Genomic DNA, 21,256 nt, shown 5'->3' with positions numbered 1-21,256 from the left:
AATAGTGTTGATAAAATATACTTAGACATTTGACTTGGTACTGCATGACATTTTGATTAAAAATAAGAAAGATATAAAATTAACGTGGCACACAGTAAATGGACTAAAAGATGGCTAGGTATCAAAATGTAATTGTAAATGGGGAACCATCATCGAACAGGTGTGTTTCCAGGGTGGGCCCCATGGGGATCATCTCTTGGCCCTACACTATTTAACATTTTTATTAATGTCCTTGAAGAAAATACAAAATCACTGATAAAGTTTGCAGAGGACACAAAAATTGGGGAAGTGGTAAATAATGAAGAGGACAGGGCACTGATTCAGAGCAATCTGTATCACCTGGTAAGCTGGGCTCAAGCAAATATGTGTTTTAATATGGCTAAATGTAAATGAATACATGTAGGAACAAAGAATGAAGGCCACACTCACAGAATGGGTGACTCTCTCCTGGGAAGCAGTGACTCTGAAAAAGATTTGGGAGTCATGATGGAGAATCAGTTGAACATGAGTTCTTAATCTGATGCTGTGTCAAAAAGGGCTAATGCAATCCTTGGATGCAAAAACAGGGGAACCTCAAGTAAAAGTAGAGCCATTATTTTACCTCTGTATTTGGCATTGACGCGACCACTACTGGAATACTGTATCCAGTTCTATCATCCATAATTCAAGAGGGATGTAGATACATTGGAGGGGTTCAGAGAAGAGCCATGAGAATGATTAAAGGATTAGAAAACATGCCTTAGAATGAGAGACTCAAACTGCTAAATCTATTTAGCATAACAAAGAGAAAGGGTGATTTGATCACAGTTTATAAGTATCTACCTGGGGAACAAATATTTAATAATAGGCTCATCAGTCCAGCAGAGAAAAGTATAATGCAATCCCATGACTGGAAGTTGAAGCTAGACAAATTCAGACTGGAATAAGGTATACATTTTTAACAGTAAAAAAAGTAATTAACCATTGGAACAATCACAATGATCCCTTTTGGCCTTCAAACCTATGAATGTGACTATATACACCCACAAGCTATACTAAAAGATGTATATGCATACAGAGATAGATAAGTAGTCTTATACACACACACACACACACTCACACACTCATACTTGCGACCTATTTAAAAATCTCACAGCATGTGGAGGATACTTCCTGTTCCAACTTTCAAATGATGGCGGAGGAGTGGGGGAGTAAGGAGTCTGTGCCAGCCTACCCTCGGAAGAACCCTACTCAGAACTAGAAGGGCTGTGGGCCAAAAGTGTAGTCAGAGTAGAAGGCCAGCAGGCTGTCTCTTAAACTTTTGCCCTCCCGTCAGCAAGACACACCAGATACGTGTCTGGTGAGGACAGAGCTGGATTAAGGCATAGGCACTTCTGATTCATGCCTAGGGTACTGCTTCTTAGAGTCACATGAATACACCAGGATTTCTACTTGCTTTTATATGCAAATCTCTGGTCTGCAGTGAGAGAAAAAGCTTGAAAATGCAGCAGACCCAGCCCACCCATCTACCCCAGCAAACTCACTGAAGTAAATATTGAGGAAAGGGAGGGAAGGTTGGAGGGGGCCTGCTGCTGTTGCTGCCTCTGGAGAGAAAATACACCCCTGTTTGTCCTCAAACAGAATAGAGTTCCTGCTGCCACTCCGAGGGGAAATAGGGAATCCAGGCTGCTGCCCCTGCCTCTCTGGGCAGGGAGGGGGATCCCTCTGCAACCCACACTCTAAGTAAGGAGCAAAGCCCCAGGGTCTGTGTCTTGGGGTGGCTAGAGCCATGGTTTGCCTTAATCCAGTTCTGGTGGGGGAGCCCCAGATCTGTAGCAAGAAAGTGAGGCCCTGCTCAGCCCTGCTCTTCTCCCTGCTGAGGAGGAAATCGTGTGCATGGATAGGGCTGCAAAGGAAAAAAGTGTTCCCATGCCGCACTGGGGAGAGGGAGCTACTTGGGCAGCAGTGGGTGTGAGGAGACCAGCAGAGGAGTAACAGCTATGTCACTGTGGGTCTCTCTTCTCCTTCCCTCCCCAGAAGGCTGGGAAAGGGCAGGGGGCTGCCAAGCTATCTGGGAGCCGGAGGGATGGTTCTTTTCCTCTCTCCCTGGTGTCTGGGAGGAGTGGGAGCGGCTGGTCGGCAGGACAGAGCAGCTGTTGTTGTCATGGCAGAACAGCAGACGGAGGTATCAGAACGTTTGTTCTGGCTGATTTCTGACAGGCCTGATAACAATATTATTGATGTTTGTGCTATCCGACCAATAGTTCCAACTAGGGCTGTCAATCGATTAAAAAAATGAATAGCGATTAATCGTGCTGTTAAACATTAATAGAATACCATTTATTTAAATATTTTTGGGTGTTTTCTACATTTTCAAATTTACTGAGTTCAATTACAACACAGAATACAATGCTCATTTTATGTTTATTTTTATTACAAATATTTGCACTGTAAAAAACAAAAGAAATAGTATTTTTCACTTCACCTCATACAAGTACTGTAGTGCAATCTCTTTATCATGAAAGTTGAATTTACAAATGTAGAATTATGTACATAAAACCCTGCATTCAAAAATAAAACAATGTAAAACTTTAGAGCCTACAAGTCCACTCAGTCCTACTTCAGTCAATCAGTCAGACAAACAAGTTGGGTTACAATTTGCAGGAGATAATGCTGCCTGCTTCTTGTTTACAATGTCACCTCAAAGTGAGAACAGGCGTTCGCATGGCATTGTTGTAGCTGGTGTCACAAGATATTTACATACCAGATGCACTAAAGATTCGTATGTTCCTTCATGCTTCAACTACCATTCCTGAGGACGTGCATCCTTGCTGATGAAGGATTCTGCTCGATAACAATCCAAAGCAGGGCAGACCGACGCATTTTCATTTTCATCATCTGAGTCAGATGCCACCAGCTGAAGGCCGATTTTCTTTTTTTGTGGTTTGGGTTCTGTAGTTTCCGCATCAGTGTATTGCTCTTTTAAGACTCTGAAAGCATGATCCACACCTTGTCCCTCTCAGATTTTGGACGGCACTTCAGATTCTTGAATCCTGGGTTGAGTGCTGTGGCTATTTTTAGAAATCTCACATTGGTACCTTCTTTGCGTTTTGTCAAATCTGCTGTGAAAGTGTTCTTAAAAGGAACATGTGCTGGGTCATCATCTGAGACTGCTATAACATGAAATATATGGAAGAATGGGGGTAAAACAGAACAGGAGATATACAATTCTCCCCCAAGGAGTTCAGTCACAAATTTAATTAACGCATTATTTTTTTTAACAAGCGTCATCAGCATGGACGCATGTCCTCTGGAATAGTGGCCGAAGCATGAAGGGACATACGAATGTTTAGCATATCTGGCACGTAAATACCTAGCAACGCCAGCTACAAAAGTGCCATGCGAACGTCTGTGCTCATTTTCAGGTGACATTGTAAATAAGAAGCAGGCAGCAGTATCTCCCATAAATGTAAAAAAAAACTTGTTTGTCTTAGCAATTGGCTGAACAAAAAGTAGGACTGAGTGGACTTGTAGGCTGTAAAGTTTTACATTGTTTGTTTTTGAGTGCAGATATGTAACAAAAAAACTACATTTGTAAGTTGCACTTTCACAATAAAGAGATTGCACTACAGTACTTGTATGAGGTAAATTAAAAATACGATTTATTTTGTTTATCATTTTTACAGTGCAATTATTTGTGATAAAAAATAATAATACAAAGTGAGCCCTGTACACTTTGTATTCTGTGTTGTAATATAAATCAATATATTTGAAAATGTAGAAAAACATCCAAAATATTTAATACATTTCAATTGGTATTCTATTGTTTACCAGTGTGATTAATCGTGATTACTTTTTTTTATCGTGATTACTTTTTTTGAGTTAATCGCACTAGTTAACTGCAATTAATCGACAGTCCTAGTTTCAACCTGTCACTCTGACCAGGAGAAACATGTCTGCAAACAATACAGAAATCAAGCACATTTTAAAGACTAACCAGGAAGTGGGCAAATATGAAACCTGCATATTCTGTCTCCTAACAACCCCTTCTTCCAACTTTAAATAACCCATGCAATGTATCAGAATGATTCACTCTAAGTAAAACACACTGCAAACACAAAATCCACACACCCTGCATGTATTGAACGGACAGTATCATAGCAATGGAAAAAAGAAAAGGAGTACTTGTGGCACCTTAGAGACTAACCAATTTATTTGAGCATGAGCTTTTGTGAGCTACAGCTCACTTCATCGGATGCATACTGTGGAAACTGCAGAAGACATGTTTAAGTTCATGTTGTTAACTGCTGTGATCCTTGTAAGCACCATTATTAATACATAAGAATAATCACTTTTAAAGAGACACACACTTTTATCCTTTACCTTTGCCTGCCCTTTGCTAGCAGGCATCTACAGGCTACAGAGTGCACAGTACTCGCAAATATTTGTGTTGATCTACTTCAATGTACAGGCAGACTGTATCTAGGAGACAGACTATTTATCTTCTCTGCTCTTACCTTTGACTATGCTTCAAACAAACAAGGTTGTTCCTTATGCTTAAGAAGCATGGACAAAACCTTGTGTTGTCTGATGCTCCATGTGAAACAAAGGCATCCCACTGGTGACTGGGTAGGTAAAATGCTCTTACAGAATTTCCCATTTAAGAGGCTTTGGGAAGCCAAGTTTTTGCCCCATCTGCTGATGGCCCATTTCCTGAGGTGAATATTCAACTAGCATCTGGGGTGCAATTTGATTAATTTCTGTGTGGATTTCTTTGTAGTATTTGAGTTTCCATGGCATCACTGCAACAAATCCTATTTTACTGAAAGGCAGAAACTGTGGTGTGTTTTCTCCCCACAAATGTTTCATCTCTCTCTCTCTCACACACACACACGGGTTTGTACACTGTAGGCCAAATCCAGCAGGTATCAATCAACACAGCTCCCCTGAGCTCAGCACAGTTATGCCAGTCTACACCAGCTGAAGATCTGGACTACAATCTCTGTGTATATATTACACACTACAGATACACATAGCATATACATAGTACAATACATACCTTTAAAATGTATACCTATGTCTACTTAGATCTATGTATTTATATATTTGTACGGTATATTCGGTATATAGCGAAACGGGTGTGATCAAGTGCAGAGACACATACGGCGTCAATGCTGGCACAAAGAAGGATTTTTTAGAGAAGGGAAATATTTGCAGCATTAACAAGGGTCATCCATTTAAACCTTCTGATGCATGGCAGCCACCTCGCAGGCAACAGTTCGGCCAACTTGTGCATCACACTCTTTTGGAACATGTGGGCACAAGCATAGTGAGACAAGAGTCTATGCACAATATTATGTGCCTGTAGGATGCCCTGTTCAGAATGGCAAATTAGCTCCTCACTTAGCTTATAATCTTTTCATTCAGGGAATGTATCATGACTCCTCTTGGTCTGAACTGTAGGAAATTTTGAGATTAATGATAAATGTTTTCAAGGGCCAAATGGCTGGCCTAGTAGAGGCACACAGCCATACCAGTACAGGAGTGACCTAGAAAACTAATTCCTAGGGAGCATCACAAGGGGGCTAACTAGCATCATTCTAAAACAGGTGAAGAGGAATGCGTGTGTGCGTGAGGTCAGTGCAGCTGTAAAATGAAATGTGATGGACAAACCCAGGAACTTACTTAAACTGGCCCAGTAAGTAAGCTTTGACTGGCTGATAGCGAGAGCTCCTAGTTACGATGGGGTGGCTGCTGGAGGCGTGTGTGAGGAAGAGAGACAGAAATCAGATATCTTTGCATCTCTCCAACCTATCAAATAATAGCAGTTTTTGGAAACCAAGTATGTTAAATGGTAGGAAGTCAGAGACACACATTACAAAGAGCTTTCCGACCCCTTCTGGGAAGCCCCCTGCATAGAACTGAATATAGCCTCCATCACCTGAGCACCTCCTAACACTGCAGTCAGGTAGGGAAAATGATCATCCAAAAGATGGAGTGACTTGCCAAAGATCTCTGTGGCAGAGCCAGAAACAGAGCCCCTGAGCATTAGTCCTGTTAACTGTGGTTTTATCGTGTTTTCTATGAAGGACAGATAAGCCTCGTCTTGCTTCCACCAGAACAGGAGGTATATAATGGAAAACATCTCTTTACTCCTTGTGGAGTACATACAGCGCTCATTAGAATTAATAGGAGCTGTGCATTCATACCACTGAGGATGCAATATGTACGGTATTCCATTTTTTAACACTTTATTCATACGACTCTTTAAAAATAATCCCTGTCCATGCTCTAATCTCAAGAGCACCAGACAAAGTTATGGTGCTTCATAAATGTTTATTAACCACTCACTCACTATCCATAGTGGTCACAGCAATGGAAACATCACACTAAACTAAAACAAAACTAAGTCAGCAGGACACACCAAACTGGAAGGATACCGAGCAGCTTATTGACAGGTTTCAGAGTAACAGCTGTGTTAGTCTGTATTCGCAAAAAGAAAAGGAGGACTTGTGGCACCTTAGAGACTAACCAATTTATTTGAGCATAAGCTTTCGTGAGCTACAGCTCACTTCATCGGATGCATACTGTGGAAAATACAGAAGATGTTTTTATACACACAGACCATGAAAAAATGGGTGTTTATCACTACAAAAGATTTTCTCTCCCCCCACCCCATTCTCCTGCTGGTAGTAGCTTATGTAAAGTGATCACTCTCCTTACAATGTGTATGATAATCAAGGTGGGCCATTTCCAGCACAAATCCAGGTTTTCTTCCCCTGCCCCCCTCCACAATCCACTCTCCGGTTAGTAATAGCTTATCTAAAGCTATTACCAGCAGGAGAGTGGGGTCGGGGGAGAGAAAACCTTTTGTAGTGATAAACTCCCACTTTTTCATGGTCTGTGTGTATAAAAACATCTTCTGTATTTTCCACAGTATGCATCCGATGAAGTGAGCTGTGGCTCACGAAAGCTTATGCTCAAATAAATTGGTTAGTCTCTAAGGTGCCACAAGTACTCTTCAAGCAGCTTATAACTTTTTGTAAGAAAAGTGGAGTATCTCCTTTTGAAAAGTGTCAGTTCCTATTCTCACTTTGATCCCTCATCCTTTGTATTCTCTGTGTCTCAGATTTTAGGCTCCTTGGGGGGGCAAGACACGGTTTAACGTGTTTGCATAGTGCACACCTACAGGGCTATATAAATAGTAATACCAGGGCTGAAGAACTGCAATGCAAGATACTGATCAGGAAAAGCATGTCGGGTGGTAATGAGAAGATGCATGGAATTATCAGCTCACTGTCTGACATGACTTAGGAAAATGATTAGAATAGTTTAAATATTGAGATAACTGGGTTTATCTGCAAAGGAAAGGACAAGTAAGAGGTGATGTGGCTAAGGTATATGCAAATGTGAAGGGGCATAACAATGAAGGTGATCCCGCAAAGAAATTTGCAAAAGAATCTTAAAAACAAAAGGGAATGAACAGAAACTAAGAAAAAACCCTGCCTCTTAGGAAGTTTAAGAAAAACTTTTTTACCCAGAGTGCAATCAGTGGGTGGAACAGATTCTATAAAAGGCAGTAAGATTAGCTGCAACCGTGACCATATGGTAAGTGCACTGAAAATGATTTTTGCTCGTTTGCATTTTCCCTTACTAACGATAAGATGGGAGGAAATAAATAATGTTTTATCATTTTGTTGGTGATTTCAAGTTAAGATGTTTGTAATATATAGTTTTAAACCTGTATCTCTCACGTATGCTATGTTTCGGATAAAAGATTAGGTCTCTCAGGGGAGACAGAAATGAGCATTTAGGACTTGTTGCTATACAAGATTCTTTGTTTGCCTCAGACTTTTAATACAACTCCTAAAGAGAGGGAACCTTCCTGCGTGAGCGATTTCTTTGGAGCTGCAGAAAGAAATCAAGGGAACTGCTTGGTTGCCTTGAGGACTACACAAAACACTGGCACTTAAAAAGGAAAAACAAATTATTCTTCTTGTAGCTTTAGTCCCATCCATATGGAGGACTCTATTCCAGTCCGGCTTGAAGCAGTTCCTTGGAAACTCTGCAGCTAATGAAATCCTTTTGTATGACATCCATCCATCTAGCCTGAGGTCTTCCAACCTTTCTCTCACCTTGCACTTCGAACTTTTACACCCTGTTTCCTATATATTTCTTTTATATATATATTTTCTTCTTTTCACATGCGTAAACCATCTAAGCCTGGGTTCCCTCAGCATTTCCATCATTGGTGCCACCTTCACAATTTCCCTAATTTGTTTGTTACGAACATGGTCCATCTTTGTAACTCCAAGCATCCATATCTTAACATTTTCATTTCCACTGTATTGAAGTTCTGCTCCTGTCTATTCCTCAGTGCCAAGCACTCAGAACCACACACAATTGCAGGCCTAATTACCATCTAGTAGACCTTACTTTCCAACATGATAAGCATTCTCCTATCGCAGATCACTGCTCTCACCTCTCTCCTTTAGTTAATGCCCTTCCTGTCCTGCTTAGGAGTTCACCATTGAGATCACCATTCTCCTGTACTGTTGAACTTGAACTTTTGTACCTTTGGTAGAGGCTGGCCACCCAGACTTACAGTCTCGTTATCTTCCCACAAGACAGCATCAAATCTACAGACCAGAGACTCCGTTTTATTCCTGACGATTCTCATTCCAAAAGAAAAATAAAGCATAGGGCACAAACACAGGCACTCCTCGATTTTACAACATTCAACTTATGACGAATGGAACTTACCATGTTTCTGAATTGACACCCTGATTTGACTTACGGCAATTGGTTTCGACTTTATGATGCTCGGTCCCGCAATGGAGTGGATTGCGGTTCTGAGTTACAATGTTTCGACTTATGACACAATTTTCAAGAACCAATTGTGTCGTAAATCTGAGGACTGCCTGTACTGGACAATATAACTGAGAAACATTGCTTCGTTCCATTCTGAAATATTACTGTTCATGCCCGAAACTGTCTGCCCCCAAATGACTGCATCTTCATATACTTCTTCCCCTTGCACACTTTCCAGAAAAATTCATCTTTTTTTGGATTATGCTAATTGAAGCCATGCTCTGATACAGTCCTTCTAAGAGTATGTGATGACATTCAGAAAAAAAGGAAGAACTTCAGTAGGACGCGTTGCTTTCATTTTTGATGTCAGGAGCTGTGAAATAGTGACTCTGAACTACCTTGCTTTGCTTGAGTAGTGCTGTACTTTTGATTCCAAGTCAATATTTGGAGCATTTCCCCAAGTGTGAAACATACAGGAAAACAACAACAAAAAACACATCTTCTAGATAGTTTTAATTACTTGGAGGTTACAATGACTTCCAAACTGAGTGCATCATGATGGATTAACCTGGTGCACTAAATATGAAAAACATTTACATGTGGAATACTAGAGAAATAACCCAGATGTTGACTCAGAGTCAAAAGCCATCAGGTGCTACTGTAGTGAAATTATGACTGCTCATTAGTTAACTAAGTCAAGGATCATAATTAAAGGTGGTATTCTAAGACAAATTCCCACTGATGGCAAACTGCATCATATGGGACTCCAGTGAAGAGCAATCAGACACCTTTGGGGAAGTAATCAAGCATCTGCAAAAGAGAACTCTGATGTCAAGAGCACCTCCCCATGGGATGTTAGTTTCATTGTTGTGAATCTTACAGCTCATCTAATGAGACTGAAAGGTGAAAGGCAAGGCTTTCATAACCAACTATATATATGTACAAACAATTGTTTAAGAGCCCAAATCTGTAGCAGAAATACAGGCAAAGACTTTATTGCAAATCAGTTGCATTTTGAAACCAACTACTTGAGAGGCAGCAACTTCTCCTTAAGTTACACGCCATGTCATGAATTAAGAATGGTCTGTTTTCTTTGCAACAGCTGCACCAACTGTTTGGTGGTATATCTCATTTCAATGGGGCTACTTATGAAAGTAAGGGATTTTCAGGGTTGGACAGTCGAGCCCATTGACTGTAAGCTCTTTAGTGAGAGGACCCTGTTTATTATTTCACTCTTAAGTGTCATGCTCACTTATTATGCTAATAATCATCACAAATCATCCTACCTCGGCTCATTAAAAACTGAACACAGTAGCGTAATGTGTGATGCTCTTTGACAAACACAGAAATCTGAACTCAGGTGGGCAAGTGAGAAAATAGAGAAACCAATTATTATGGGGAGGTTTTTTGTTTTTAAAGTGCAATTATTAATATTAATGGAGATGGTCCAGTGGTATGAATCTAATATTGCCATCATCATTCTGTTACATGTTATCTGATGAATATTTTTATAATATTTGATAAGTTTCATAACTGGTTAAAGAATATCAATCAAATAATATATTCAATACATTACCCATTTCATTTATTGTTTAGCTAAAATTGTATCTAATATCTGTCCAGCTCTCATTTTTAAGTCTACACATGCAGTCCCCAATCCTGCAAACCCTGACACACATCCATAGCGCTAAACAGGTGAGTAGTCTTATTAAATTCAATGGGATAAATCACCTGAGGGTTTGAAGGATTAGAGCCATAATCCGTCACTAATCTGGGATCATCAAAAGGTTATTTTACGTTTTATTACTGGCTGATGCCCCTTAATCAATAAATCATGTTCTAGCTGAGGTTGTTCTGACTGTCATAATTGTACATTTCAGTGACTGGACTGTTACATAAGATTTGTACGCTTTCTTGATGTAGAAGGATCAATTTAAATGTTATTCTCAGGTCAGAGGTGCTGATTCAGCAAGGTACTTAAGCATGTGCCTAACTTTTAAGATAGAGTAGTCCTAAGAAAATTGAATTTCAGGAGGTTCTGCCAATGGAAGGAAATGGGATGAGAGAATCAAAGAAATTCCACTTGCTAAGCACTATGAGTTGCTGCCCTATGTGGGGAAACATATAGTCAGGGGAACTGGACAAACAAACTGATCTTTCTATTATGTATCTTCATAGTTTATTGGTCATGCCAGCTGGTCACCATTGATCTGATTTGAATGATCTTTGCTATCTAAAGAACAGGAGTTCCAATATTGATGCATGGCATATCCAGAACAGTTCAGGTCAGTTCAGTTTATCAATGGACAGACACATGGCACTGTTAAGTGGGTGATTCTCAAAATTATTCCAAACATCCTGTAAATTTCTGTGCTCCTTTTCCTATAAAATAAAATGGCTTATTAAGTACTATAAATAGTTTTCTAGATTTATAACAGTTCACAGGGTTTTCATGACATAAAAAACTCACATGAACAAAAGCTTAAGATGGCTACTGCCAATCCTACAATATATTACAACATAAGCTATTAAAAAGTCAACATTTCCCAACCATTATCATACAGTTACCGCAAATATCTCTTATTCTACATATAAAGAGAAACTATGGTAATCTTGAAAAGAAAAGGAGTACTTGTGGCACCTTAAAGACTAACCAATTTATTTGAGCATAAGCTTTCGTGAGCTACAGCTCACTTCATCGGATGCTACTCTGAAACCTATGGTAATCTTGGATATTACAATATGTTAGCTGTTGACAAATGCTGGTATTTCAATGACAGCCACTGAATGTAGATGGATGTTACATATGTTAAGGTTTAATATGTTATGTTAACCTTGGAGTCTTATATTTGTATGCTAGACTATCTCTGGCTGTGAAATGTTTTGTGCTGCAGTACTTTTGCATGAATGACACTATATAATGATGCACTGTATTTCCTAGTGGAATAAACAATAGGTTTAGCTTTCACTCAAGTATTGTGACTTCAAGTCATTTTATTTATATGTCAGTAGTTCAGAATGTGCAGTGGACCAGGCATTTCATTCCCCAATTCACCTTCGTCAAGGAAGGGGCCAGGAACATTTGCATTGCTGTATCTCTGGAGCAGATATAACTTGGCCCTATAGCCTTTGCAGGGATGTGCTACAATCCATTTTATTTTGGAAACACCAGAGCAACCTATTTACTTTTAAGTTTATAAAAATGCACCTGCCGCCATTGTCTCTTGGTACATGTGCAGCTGGAAAAGTTACAACACGTTGACAGAGTCAGTGCAAATAAATTCTCACCAACAGTCAGCCTCCAGAGGAAAAGGCCTAGAGAAAACAATCAATAGTTCTTTTCTCACCTGTGATGGGGTGTCCACTCAACGCAGGAGTGGAAGGGGTTAATGGAGGCCAGATGGTAGACTGAATGCTGAGGGGAAGTCCTAATTAAAGAACAGGCTCACCTGTTCAGAAATGGGAGGCGGGAGGGGACTATAGAAAGCCAGGTAGCTGGCTGCAGACAAGGGTTGCAGGGAAGTAGGCTACAGTCACTGCCTGAGTGGAGGGAGTTGGAAGAACGGCAAACCCAGAGGCGGGGGGAAGCCAGATAAGTGGAAGAAGCCCAGGGAAATAGCAGGAAGGGGTAGGATGGTAAAGAGACCTTGGCTGTTTGTTATAGGGTCAGTGGGCTGAAACCCAGTGTAGAGGGCGGGCCTGGGTTCACCTGTCAGCCACTGGGCAGTGCCACAGGGCGTTGGAGATGCCAGACAGAGAGTGGGTCTGGAAAGGCTTTGAATTCCCCGGAAGGGGAAGACCTTAGTGGCTGGCTGGAGGGCCAAGCCACGAAGAGGAGACTGCAGTCCCTGGAGTGAGAGGGGTCACAGGGTGAGACAGCATGCGGGAAGACACCGCCAGAAGGGGAGTGCAAACCTGGCAGAGCTAATTCCCAGGGCGGCCAGCAGGAGGTGCTGCTAGCAGAGAGTGGACCCCACATAAACTCCAGCAAAATGGGCCATTAGACAAGTGTAGGTTCCAAAATCAAGGGCCCTCCACTGACAATGCCCTGCCCCCAAATGCCAAGGTGGTCACAACACCTGTGGATGGTCAGTATGCCTGAACTGATCTCAGCTGATACAAGGTTTCTCCATACAGATTTAGGCTCCCGTTCAGCAAGGCACTTAAGCCTAACTTCTGAATATGCGAGTAGTGCCATTTGGTTCACTGGAATTATTCACACGTTAAAGTTAGGCACATGCTGAATCAGGGCCTTAGGGTTGGATTTAGCACAGAGAAGTCAGTGGGGATATTTCCATTGACTTTAATGGGCTTTGATCAATGGCAACACTTCGAATTTCAAGACTAATCCATTGCATAATATTTGTAACATGCAGCTATAATTGTGGTTTCAGAGTAACAGCCGTGTTAGTCTGTATTTGCAAAAAGAAAAGGAGTACTTGTGGCACCTTAGAGACTAACCAATTTATTTGAGCATAAGCTTTCGTGAGCTACAGCTCATTTCATTGGATGCATTTTATAATTTACAATTGTGGGTCTCAGCTATTTACTTGGGAGGGTTGGGGAGGAGGGAGGAAGGAGCACACAAACAATCTTTTATGATCTTAAAAACAGTCCAGTGAGGCAAGGAGTATTCAAACATTCAGCCAAAGCAGTAAAACCTTCTGCAGTATTATACCACATGGTACAGAGGTACCTGAGTTATACTCACAATAAAAGCTAGTCAGTTTTGTCATTTTAACATAATGTAAACTATTAACTTCCATTACTGCCCTGGGTAAATAATACTCGCGCAGTATATATCAGAAGGAATAAATATTGGCATATGATGCTGATAAAACACCGCTTGAAACTTTCAGGCCAGAGCACAGCCTGGATTATTCTGATTGACAATCTCTTCTTCTCACTCCTGATATAAATTACTTGTCCCAAAGCAGCCTTTGATGTGCTTCTCTATGTGAGCAAACACAGCCACAGAATAATAAAGCCCTGAGAGCCCCGCTCTGTCCCAGTTCTCTTGGGAAGGTGAGGGCGGCAGCTGAGTGCCACGAGAGGTATGCTGTCTGTGCCCAGCTAGGCCAAAGTGCCAGCCATGGACGTGCATATTTGAATCCACTCAACTGATGTGGACACAGCGGTAAAATGAAGACAGACACATAGATGGATTTGAAGAGGCAGGTCACAATGTTATTAAACTTTAACACAGGGGAGGGGCACTACACACCTATCACTTATATTCTCCTATATCAGGATATTTAATTACTTCCAGTGTGGGGTTACAGGGCTCCTTACCATATAACCCTTAACTAGTGCCAGGGTCACAGGGCTCCTTACTATATAACCCATATCTCAGAGTAGGCTCTCCTCAGCCTGCCCCCTAAGACTCAGCTCTCTGAGTCCTTGCACCCTCCCTATTCCAAGGAGGACAGAGGGTACAGAAGGGTGGGGACCCTGGCCTGCAAAGGCCACAAAGTCAGACCCTGGCCCGCCAAGACAACAAAGTCAGACCCCATCCCATGAGCTCAAGGCCCATCACCACAATCCCAGATCTTTTTATCTCTGGGAACTGTCCATTTTATTCTCTTAACTGCACTGGAAACCGGCTGCAAGTGGCGACCAATAAACAACTTAACCCCAATATCTCAGTTAAGTAACCCTCTGTGGCTTAAAGGTGCTGCAAGAAAGGCAAAACATTCCCTGGTCTTCTGCCAATTGGTTCATGGGAGAAAAAATTCCTTCCTGACCCCCGAATGGGCAATTAGCTAGACACGGTCAGGATGGATTCCCATTCCTAGTTTGGGTGGGTAGGGTGGAGCTGCTGGAACAGAGCCGAAAGGGGCTCCATGTGGCCCCTGCTCCAGGTTAAATCCTGGAAGCTGGGGAAGGCTGGCCAATCAGCACCCATTCCTCCCTAGCTGGCCAATGGGTGCCAGAGACTCCTGAGGGGAGGAGCTACCTAGGTTCTTAGAGAATGTCTGTCTCCCTCACAGCTGGGACTGTCCCCTTTCACCGCCAACCCCATCAAGTTCCACCATTATTGAGGCAGGTGGGTGCCTGACAGATTATTTAAGAAGTGAGCATTTCTCAAAGGGAATGATTGGCAAACACAGATCATCCCGCAGCAGCTCTGCCTAATAAAATCATCCCATAGGAAAAATGGAACATAAACATAAAAGAAATAAATCTGAAAGTATTATTTACACCTGCACATCTGCTGAGTGCATCAAAGCAGTCTGACAGCCTGGAACAGCCATGTGGCTCTTTGTGCCAGTGTGGCTCTTAATGCTCTTTTCCAAACTGAGGTCCACCTATCTCTGAGAGCAGCAAGCACCGGCTGCTGCTCCACAGGGAGGTGCAACAAACACTGAAGAAAGGAGTTACAGAATAACCTCTCCACAAGGGTAGATTCTTCCCAACTGCCATTACCAAGAGGTTGGTTTATGCCCTGAACCTAAAGGTCTTATAGCCCTTCTAAAACTCTTGGCTATTTTTTAAAATCCTTTCTCGAAGATCCAGATTTATCAATATAAATGTCCAATCCTTCTTTGAATCCTTCGAAGCTCTTAGCCTCCTTGTGGCAATGAGTTCCATAGGCTAGTTGAGCATTGTGGGGGAAAATAAAATTCAGTGCCTCATAACTGTATTAAATATAATAAAGTATAACTACAGTGTTTCACTAAGTCTTGCTATATTTCTTTAGTGAACCTCCTGTACTTCTAGTGACAACTAATTGAAAGCCCTATGTAAAAAAAAAAACAAATCTGTCATTCAGCAAATGCAGTTAATCCCAATCTACCTTTGGAAGCCTCTGTGCCAAATGGATTTTCTAAGATGTCCATCACATCTTGGCTCCAAGCATCTTTCACAGCAGACTTGGACACCACCCTGTCATTCAGACTCTGCTGCGGTCGGAAGTTATTCCTCAGATACTCCACAGACTTGACATGATCTTGCTGTTCTGTGGTAAATATGGAATAGAACGCCTCCAGCTGAACGTGGCCATCAGGGCAGGGAAGAGAAAAAAGAACATTAATTAGAAAAACAATGTGGTGAAATCCGGGTGGCTGATAAGAATGTAAAATGGCAGGAAGTGCTGATGCCAAGACTGATTTTGAGTCTGACACAGGAAAGAAAACATTTGTTCTTGGACTCCCTTGCCTTCAAGCCTTTAATATGCGCACAGACAACCCCCCCAGCCCCTCCCTCCCTCTCTGCTTATATCATGTTGTTTCTTAATATTATACTGAGAAGTGTTGTACACTTATTCATTACATCACAAAATCATTCTTCTGTATATAGTCCCTGTACCTACTTACACTGACATGTCGCTGTCAGGCTGCTGTTTTCATTGATAGATTTCAAAACATTTTACAAAGGAAGTCAAAAGCGTCCTCCCCATTTTCCAGATGGGGAAACTGAGGCATAAAGTGACTTGCCCAAGGTCAAACAGCAGGTCAGCATGGAAGCCAGGACTAGAAACAAGATCTCCTGATCCCTTGTCCAGTGTCCTGTCCACTGGGCCACACTGACATTTTCTCTCGCCTGCTTCATTACAAAGGGAGAAATCCTAACCATGCTCCTGGTATTTATTTTGTGTGTCATGTTATTTGGTACATTTAATTCTTTCATATTCTCTCCAAGAGAACAGGTTGCTCCTTCCTATGCTGCATGCAGATCCAGGCTATTTTTAACTATAACGTATTAATTTATAAGATATAATTGTAGTTTAAAAGTGCATTCTGTTAAGAAAAAGCATAATATTTCCTAGAGAAAAACTACTCTAGGCAGTTTTTCTCTAGGAAGACAGTTTTTCTCTTGGCAGACTAAATTGAAAAGATTCAGTTAACTTGTTTGTTCAGTTGGTTGCTGAGGTCAATCCAGCATTTATTAAACGCTTGTTATCATTCAGATCAAGAATTAGAATTAGTAAGAAAGACTGCGCAGTATAAAGAATCTAATCCTGCTCTCCTTGAAGTCAATGCTTTTGATTTCAGTGGAAGTGGGATCTGGCCCAGAGACTTTAGAGGGACTTGAGTTTCTCTTACAGCTTAATGACAAACCACAGTTTGAAAGCTATACCTGCCTCCTTTTCATTATGTATATTTACACTAAAAGCTACAGAGAAGGATGTGACAGTTTTGAGACACGAACTAATGACCCAGGGGAAAAAAAACTATTATATTGTCAATCACATCATAGCCTTAGTTGATAGCATCTCTCTAAAAAAATCAAAGGGAAGCTTAACAGACCTGTCTAGGGTTCCCCACTGGAGTCTGGGGACCCTCTAAAATCATTTAATTTCCCGCACAGATCAATAACCTTGAAGCACCCATTCTGTGCCGCTGTCCAGGCCGCCCATTCTGCCATGCTCTGTGATTTCTAGCTACTCAACTGAAACCTGTAAAATTTCTTCTGATCATTAGGGCAGGACAGAGTTAACTGAACCCATTTCGTTTCAATAGAAGGCATGGCTGGAGCTCGGTGGTGTGTTGGGCCTGCTAATTTGAGACAAAATTTAGAACTCTATCAGTGGGAGCCTCCCAAAGAAAATTAGAAATGAGATTATGGAAGGGATTTGTTATACATCTCTAATCCTGAGTCTGGCAATTTTGGATTAAGGTACGGAACTTGGAACGGAGTATCAAGAGAATTCATCTGCCCTCAAATTAATATATCATTGATGATAACTTGGACCTGTACAACCTTTTATATATGAGGAGCTGAAATCACTTTGCAAACAGTGATCCTCACGACTCCCCAATGGAATACAGAACTATTAACCTTGTTACACAAATGGGGAAACTGAGGCAAAGAGAGGTAAGTAACACACACTGAACAGTCCGACACCACAGCTCTGACTGACCCCGTGTTATCTACTTTGTGGGAATGTGGAGAACTTCTATTAGTCAACTGCCCACAGTGATGTCATTTCAGCTCTTTGTTTAATGTGCGTGCCATTGTCCAGTCCATGCCCTTTAAAAAGGTGGGCATAGTATTAATGATCAAGCAGCAACAGTGATAAAAAAATGAAATGTTCCCTCATTGATGCAGGCAACTGAAAGATGCCAGAATGAAATCTGGGGTGAGGGAGGTGCTTAGGCTGGTTATAATTCACATCAACAACTACAATTCGTTATATTGCAATAAGAAAGACTCAGAGGATCTAATCCTGCTCCCCTGGAATTTCTAACCACCACTTATGGGGAAAGCTAGGGGCAACACACACAGGTAGACACAAGGATGAAGAGACTATTACCCTACACTTTTCTTATGAGGGAGGAAGGAAGGGAGAGAAAACACGTGGTTCCTGATAATCGCTCTTGTGCCCTGATTCTTCAAAGACTTATGCACCTGCTTAACTGTAAGCACTGGGCACAGTCTCACTGAACACAGTGGGACGACTTGCAGTGTACAAAGTTAAGCTGGTGCATAAGGTCGATGCAGGATCAAGAACTTACATACCAACTGCTCACTCTAAGTTAAGTCTTTACCTTTCTACTTCCACGACATTAACCTGACTTTTTAAACCCTTTAAAAGAACTTTTAAACTATTTTCTTCTGGCAAGCTACCTTGGGGAGGCATAACTGCATTTGAACTGCTGCCGTTTCAAATGCAATTTTAACTTTCCTTTTTACATGCTGATGTATAAAACCAAAGTTGAAATGATTTATTACAAAAATATTATGTAACACAAATTAGCTATTAATTGATCCATCACTGCTGGCAGAACAGAGGAAGTTAAATTTGTGCCCTTCAAGGGAGCGAGAGCTCTAGTTCAAATGAAATAAAGAGCTCTTAAGGCACCGTTCTAGGTAAGGAGGAAAGTGATCTAAAACTCAAAGTCATGTAATTACAAACTATTAAAAACCTGATGTGCACAGTTTTCTAAATGATGGATATATAAATGGCAATTAAAATACTGAACCCATTATAATCACAATAAAATACTCAGAGGTATGTATTTTGAGAGATAATGTTATGCTTTGGGTCACTGAATGCACTTAGCTTTACAATGCATTTGTGGGGTGGCAGGCCTTGTCCTGTTTTCTTGTCTAATTGTAAGGTGAGATGACAGTGATGGAGCATGAAGACTTTGGAAGGATTTTATTGGAATTTCAGCAGAGCTTAAATAATATCACTTTTTCCATGTGGGATTACAGACTGTTTCCTGTGGTTTGTGATAAAGGTAAACTAAGGGAATGGATTACACTGTGCTGCTTTTGAAAAAGGGACAAATAATAATTAGAGTATTGGCCAGGTTGGAACCTACATCTCTACGTGTATATCCGTCTTATGCTGCAGGGGGAAATAATACAATTATTCCACATTGCCAGTTAAACCAGCATGGAAAGCTTGTCTACACATACAAGATGTCCTATTTTACCTATGCCACTGTAGGTACAGCCGTGCAACCCCCTGGTGGAGGTGGGGTATATAGGTATCATCTACACTCATTGCTATATTTGCTTTCTACAAGCTACTCTTAGTATAATACCCTTTTACGAGTGACATACCTGAATATTTGGATGCTAATATCTAAACCGTACTGTTAAATTTATTTTCCTCATTTTGGGATATTACAGATTATGTACTATATTTATTTTATGACTTTTAAACCAAACTTTGTACTTTTGGATAATTTAAGCATTATTCCCCGATGTATAGACACTCATTCCTTAAGCTGTGTATTAGATCATTTAAACATTTGCTTATGGAGTGTGTATACTGACATATTTACATTCACTTCTAGTTAGATACTTCACTAACTTTTACCGGAATAGCTTATTTTACAACAGCTCTGTTTTCAACAATTGAAGCAAAACAAGAACATTAAAGGAGAATCTGAATTTAACAGGAAGTCTTTCTAAAAACAATGGTTTTAAAATGTCAAACTGTTTTTAATAGTTAAACACTTGACTGCATATATTCATTTGTTATTGTGGGATTCCTCTCAATACAAGTTCCAGTCATTGCCTCAATCTACAATAAGAGATGCTATGTGCTAGCTTTAAAGATTTGTATAAGCACATAATGGCAGCTTCACTATGCTGTAACAACAGTTAAAGATAGCAAATTAATGGTAACATTTCTTTCCTAGTGTAATTACTTCAAAGTACTAAATACATGTCTGTGTAAAGTTACTTATTTTACTTTCAAAACAAACCTTCAATTTAAAAGAAGAAAAAAGGATTCTATGTAAATATTTAGACGATAGCTTAGCTTTATCTTAAAATAACCAGCACTAGCTAAATCATTAGAAGGAAATTGGGTGTCATGTTGTATTTTCTCCTTAAGTTTGATTGCTCATGTTCAGAATCAATATATATTAAAAAAAAAAACCTCTGATTTTTTGTCAACAGATTTTTTTTTTTTGTCCTCTAAATTAAAACACCAGTTTTTGAGTATTAGAGGGCAAATCAAGATAGAGCCATTACTAATGGCATAAGCTTACCTGGTGATAAGAAATAGAAACAGGCCTGCGAAAAACTATCCATTCCACAATCTCGCTACATGGTGGAGTTGTCAGAGAACCTGTATAGCGATAATAACTTCCCAGTGACGTCGGCAGAAGGTCTCTCAGCACAAAGGGATCCAGAAAGGTCTCTTTCTCTGTAGGAAAGAATAACAAATAAAATTATACATATTTTACATGACTTTAAAACAGATATCATGTTCATGGATGGCTTTGAAATATGCATTGCTTACAATGTATTTTGTCATAGTTATAAAATATAAAACCACGTCAGAAAGTTTCTTTAAGAGTTATTTGTTGATTATGAAAAGGACACCTGAAACGTTCATTGATCTTGGGCCAAACATCAGTGTTTAATGTAGCGGGTATAACACAGGTGTGAAACACATTTGCTTTTCCAATTGGTTTCTCTTTTTTTAACCTTAGGAAAGAATATAATACAGTTTTCAGAATGGCAGGACAGTAGAACCCCATTAAATTGCTCTTCAGCTTAGTAGTCCATAAAAGTGCAGACCCAGAAAGCTCTATTGGGGGGTGGTGCCAGCACATGTGACATCATGCTCTCCTTGGCCAGTTAGAGAGCACCACATAAAGTACTGGTCCCACATCAGAACAGTAGCTGCAACACTGAAATAGGGATAGTTACATTACACAGTGTGGCTGAGAATGGGGAACCAGAGCCAGGTTGCCCATCCAGTGTTTCTGTGGAACTGCTGGGGCTCTGGGAACGAAGAGGAAGCAAAGTGTAAGTCTGCAGAATCATCGTCATAGAGAGAGCCTTTGGAAATGTTGCCCCACTCTTAAAATGGTCTTTCTTAATGTGGCTCGACTCAGTGCAAGGTAAGTAAGCAGAGCTGCTGGGCAACCATGTTGTTAAGGAACACTGCATATGGCAATTCTTCCTCTGTCTTTTCTTCCAGGCAGGAGAGGACACCATTGAGGCTGGAGACATCTCCTCCAGGCAAATATAGTGTCCCTGACTTCCAGTGCAC

The 21,256-nt window shown here is 40.7% G+C and overlaps 1 protein-coding gene across 4 annotated transcripts in view; it reads right to left on the bottom strand.

The window, feature by feature from the left end:
- PTPRG (protein tyrosine phosphatase receptor type G) overlaps positions 1-21,256 on the bottom strand; it is a 619,877-nt gene that overhangs the window by 127,979 nt on the left and 470,642 nt on the right. For all 4 annotated transcript variants that reach the window (XM_074957367.1, XM_074957366.1, XM_074957368.1 and 1 more), the window contains exons 7-8: positions 20,244-20,401; positions 15,587-15,779 (exon numbers count right to left, since the gene is read on the bottom strand). In XM_074957367.1, the coding sequence (XP_074813468.1) occupies positions 15,587-15,779; positions 20,244-20,401 (351 nt within the window). The remainder of the gene's footprint in view (positions 1-15,586; positions 15,780-20,243; positions 20,402-21,256) is intronic.

This window comes from Natator depressus, chromosome 7 (genome assembly GCF_965152275.1).
Source record: "Natator depressus isolate rNatDep1 chromosome 7, rNatDep2.hap1, whole genome shotgun sequence".
Taxonomy (NCBI): domain Eukaryota; kingdom Metazoa; phylum Chordata; order Testudines; family Cheloniidae; genus Natator; species Natator depressus.
This window is presented reverse-complemented; position numbering and strand designations above follow the sequence as displayed.